This window comes from Nannospalax galili, unplaced genomic scaffold (genome assembly GCF_000622305.1).
Source record: "Nannospalax galili isolate Female #2095 unplaced genomic scaffold, S.galili_v1.0 scaffold600, whole genome shotgun sequence".
NCBI classification, from domain to species: domain Eukaryota; kingdom Metazoa; phylum Chordata; class Mammalia; order Rodentia; family Spalacidae; genus Nannospalax; species Nannospalax galili.
Genome location: NW_008348789.1, coordinates 3839728 through 3844833, shown reverse-complemented (window position 1 = coordinate 3844833; position 5106 = coordinate 3839728). Strand labels below are relative to the sequence as shown.

Here is a 5106-nt window from a genome sequence, read left to right as displayed (position 1 = left end):
TTTTATGTCTTATAGGGTTACTGAGTACAATATTGTATAACTGTAATAATTGGCTGTAATAATGTACAGCCAATTTTGTAAGAGATGCATCCTAGCTCAGAAAATTGTTATTGAATATGTCAATGCTGATGTAGTGAAATGCTTTTTCTAAGTATGTGGTTATTGAACAAATAATTTTTAAATGCAATTTACCACTTATATGAAGCCTAATGATTGAAGAGACATTTATTCTAAGTGTAGCATCTTACACTAAAAAGTGATTCATTCATAACCTTGATTTGCTTCTCTTAATTATATTCCTTTTGCACAAAGTACGCACCCTTTTCTTTTCCAGTTCTTACAACCGAAGTCTAACTTGTAGCTCTCATCCCTTTGATTTGCTGTTATCATGTTAACCTTTCTAATCCAATAGAAACTTCCACAGTATGAGGTCTTACTACAAGATTTAATTTTCACTCTCTGTAGTATAAGGGAAGGTAAAAATCCAGTTGCAATTTTTATCCTCAATCTCAAATTTATAAAAATTAAATTCCCACTGTAAAAATGTATAACACGAGCAGCTTTTCCTTTTTTTCTTTTTTTTTGGGGGGGGGTCTTTTTGAGACAGAGTCTCCTTGTAGCCCCAGCTGTCCTGGAACTCACTATACAGAACAGGTTGGCCATGAACTCACAATGATCTGCCTGCCTCTGCCTCTCAAGTGCTGGGATTAAAGGCGTGAGCCACCATGCCTGGCCCTAGCTTTTCTTTTTGTGTGTTTCACTGATTAGACTGGCAGGAATGGCTTGAATTCCTTCCATCTTGTCTAGTATATTTCTCTTATTCTTATTTTTTATGTGTATGAGTGTTTCACCAGCATGTATGTAAGCATCTGTGTTGTACAATACCCCTGGAGGACATAAGAGGGTGGCAGGTCCCTTAGAACTGGAGTTGCAGATGATTCTTAGCTGCCATGTGGATACAGGGATTTGATCCCTGGTCCTCTAAAAGAGAAGCCAGTGCCCTTAACTGCCGAGTCATCTCTCTAGCCCCTTGCCTTGTATATTTCTACACCCCAATTCTATATTCTATATTCATATATTGTTCTGAGACTGAAGAGTTGTTAAATGTAGAACTTGCTCAGATTCAAAACTCTATTCAGTCCTTATCTGGTAGCTTAGCAGCTACATGCTTAATAAATCCACACATTACAGTGAGCTAATTAAGGGTTTTCTCTGAGTTTTCTTTCATGTCTTCTTTGGCTCCTCTATAGCAAATAGATGCACATTTTCATTTGTCTTTAGATATATGTGTTATGTATGAGAATACCCAAATATTTTTTCAATTAAAATAATTATATAAGTAAAAAATAGGAATATCTTCTATGAATCATAATGCTGTCTGGTCAAAGGAATAATACTATCAATAATATTTTCATAGGTTGTTTTGCTTCTCAAACAGAATAAAAAATCTGCAATGCTTAGCTCTGCCACTTGGAAAATGAAAACAGTGCTGCAAATGCATGTAATGGGAAAGTTTCCCAGAAATCATGTACAATTTTGGATACTAATAGCCATCAATCTTGAGACTGCCATAGAGTGATTTCCTGAATGCCTTCACATATTACTTCTGAGAATTTCTCATTTAACTGCAGATAATTCCTGAGTTTACCACCTTTACATTATTGTTTCTGGATAGCTACAGATGAAGTAAATAAATATTTACTCCTTGACTTCTTTGTGACTTTGCATTAAAAAATCCATTTTAATCCTTAACCTCATTCCTTAAAGAAATGAGATGAGAGGATGAACTTATATAAGAATATGGTTTTCTAAAAATGAGCCTCTTTTCCTGCACAGTCATGCAGCTCAACAAATATTTGTAGAATGAGGCGCACAGTATGTTAAGAACTAAGATCACGAGGGACCACAGTCTAGCTTCACTGTTCTGCATGTGGATATGCAATTGCCTTAGAACTGTTCGTGTAAAAACAAAGGGGCCGAAGAGATGGTTAAGAACACTCGCTGCTTTGCAGATGACCTGGGTTAGAGTACCAGTTCCTATGTGGTGGCTAACAGTCATCCTGTAACTCCAGCTCCTGGGAGTTATACACTAAAATACGCTCATCCACTAAAAATAAAAATAATAAATAGCATATTTTATAAACGAAACAAAACAAAACAAAACAACAACAACAACAACAACAAAGCTGGTTCCCTGTGGACCATACCTGTAATCCCACCATCGAGGATCTAGGCGCTTACTGAGCCAGTCAGTCTGAATCAATGAATCCCAGGTTCAGTAAGAAACCACGTCTCAAAAAATAATGTTGAAAGCCATAGAGAAAGACCCTCAACATTCACTTCTGGATGTGTGTACACAGGCACAATCGCCCCTCTCTCAGATACATATAACATGCACAATCATTTTAATATTTATAGTAATTAATATGAGTTAAATTAATATGCTCCTTTAAAAGAAGAAAAGCATTACTTTTAAAATCAAAATAGTGGAAAATAACTGATTTAATATTCCTATATTTAATTAACTTGTGTTTTGATATAAATAATCTCAAGGTCAAATCAAATCTAAATTTAAACATTTAAAGATGTTGTCTCCACAGTTTTCTAGAATAAAGACTGGCATGGCTATTCTGACTTATGTCTACATTTTGTGTAATTATTTAAGAGCAAAATATTTGTGACTATATGTAAATTTTAATACATTCATTGTAGTAATTAAGAAACCTACAAAAATATGTATATTGTCAAGAGAACAGAAAAATATTTAAACGTGTGATTTTTTTGTTTGTTTGTTTTGGTTGGTTTGGGGTTTGTTTTGTTTTTTTGTTTTTGACAGGGTCTCCCCATAGCCCCAGCCGTCCTGGAACTCACTATGAAGACCAAGCTGTTTTCAATCTCAATCTTACAGAGGTCCACGTGCCTCTGCCTCCAAAGTGCTGGGATTAAAGGTCTGTGCCACCACACCCAGCCAAAAGTATATTTTTATTACTAATAATAAAACTTCACAGGAAAGGGAGCAAGAAAGAGTTTTGTCCTTCATTGCTTTGTTCTTTGTAGATTTTAAGAAGATGTTTGAGAAGTTTCAATGTTAGAACATATTTTATTTTTATAGTTTATTATATTTATTGTTTTAATATATATGGATATGTGTTACATAGAGACACCTATGAACACTCTTGTTCTGAGGCGCACAAAATTTATATGGTAACTAAAACCATATTTTATAGGAACTAAAAAATTATGGGGTACTTCACCCAGCCTGAAGCTGCCCTGTGACAGAGGCTTGGCAATCCCACCAACACACACACGCATATACACAGACACACAGACACACACACACAGCAAATACATCTGGCAGGCTTTTTAAATGTTAGTATTTTGACTCTGTTATAAATATATATATATATATTAAATAATTCATAAATTCTAAGATGCTACTAATTACCAAACAGAAATACCAAAACTAATGATAAGTTGTTAGGAACTGAATTTTTGGTATAATATGAGATGAAATATTTTTTCAATCATAGAAACAGTTAAAGGTAAAATGTTCATATCCTCATGATTGATATATTTTTCAGGAAAATGGGTATGTATTAAGCTAAAAGAGGGGAGTTTGTTTGCCTTCTGTTGATTTTTTCTATTTAGAATAAAAAAAATCACACTGTTACATAAAATGCTATTATAGCGCTTACAGTGTACGACTGAATGTGATCAAAGTTACTTAACTCTGATTTACAGAGCTGGGAGTACTGACCTCATTACTCAGTGTGGGGCTTTTCAAGACCTTCTTTGAATTCTTTTTAGCTCTTTGCACCTTTAGAAATCGTCACGGATATTCTCATTTTTTATTTCCCTTAGCTTCATTCAGACCAAGATAAAGGAGATGGATCGCTCAAATACATTTTATCTGGAGATGGAGCTGGTACTCTTTTCATTATTGATGAAAAAACAGGTGATATTCATGCCACAAGAAGAATTGATAGGGAGGAAAAAGCCTTTTACACTCTACGTGCACAAGCTATTAACAGAAGAACTCTGAGGCCAGTAGAACCAGAGTCTGAATTTGTGATCAAAATCCATGACATAAATGACAACGAGCCAACATTCCCAGAAGAAATTTACACAGCTAGTGTTCCTGAAATGTCCGTTGTAGGTAAGTGCAGTCATAAGATTTGTGAGTGCATTAAAAGTGTAAAAAGAATTTCAAGAAATTCTTGAAATATTGTGATTAATTAACTGAAACAATTTTTTATACCTTACCAAAGTTCATAGTTAACAAATATGAATAGAGAGGCAATGAATCAGAAGAGATCCATGCATTTTGCAGTTCTTTTCAATTTTAAGATTCTCACAAATCATGTAGGTCGTTCTCAAACATCAAGAATTTACCATTAACTTTCAGTAGAAAACAATGAATAGATATTTATCAAATGGTTCTTTTATGACACAAATGTAAATCTCAAAGCCAATTATATTGTGATATGGTTGCTCCTTGCTGTTCACTAGGGATAAAATCCTGACCCCCCTCACAGATACTGAAATCTTTGAATGTTCAATTTCCTCATCTTAAGTGGCATAGTATTTGCATATATCTTATGGGAATCCCCTCACAGATTTAAAATAATATTTAGATTGCTTATGATACCTAATGAAATGGAAAATTTATCTCAATTTTTGTTATAACATACTGCTTATGAAAACACCTTGGGGAAAAAAGTGTCTGCACATATTCAGTAGAAACATATTCTACAAAAGCCTTTTCAAACTTAGGGTAGTTGAATTCTTGACGGCAGAAACTGCAACTAGAGAAGACCAACGGTGCTGTAAGAATACCAGAAATCAATACAAATTTTTACTCAGGTTTGCTAGTCACAATTTATCAAAAAAGGTTGTCTAGGTTATTTTCAGATTTCAAATGAATGATTTGATTAACTCCTGTCCTCCTAAATATTGAGATACCCTGGTATAATCTTTTTATATGAAAGTCTGCTGTCTTAAGTCTCATATTAAATTAAACCCATAGAAACCTCATAATCACGTGTACACACCTACAATGATGCATTGTAGAATCTATTAAAATATAAAGAATAGAAGTATAATATT

General features: G+C 34.0%; 1 protein-coding gene across 3 annotated transcripts in view; it reads left to right on the top strand.

The window, feature by feature from the left end:
- Cdh10 (cadherin 10) overlaps positions 1–5106 on the top strand; it is a 210715-nt gene that overhangs the window by 153894 nt on the left and 51715 nt on the right. For all 3 annotated transcript variants that reach the window (XM_029569823.1, XM_008846026.3, XM_008846027.3), the window contains exon 3: positions 3862–4156. In XM_029569823.1, coding sequence (XP_029425683.1) covers positions 3862–4156 — 295 coding nt within the window. The remainder of the gene's footprint in view (positions 1–3861; positions 4157–5106) is intronic.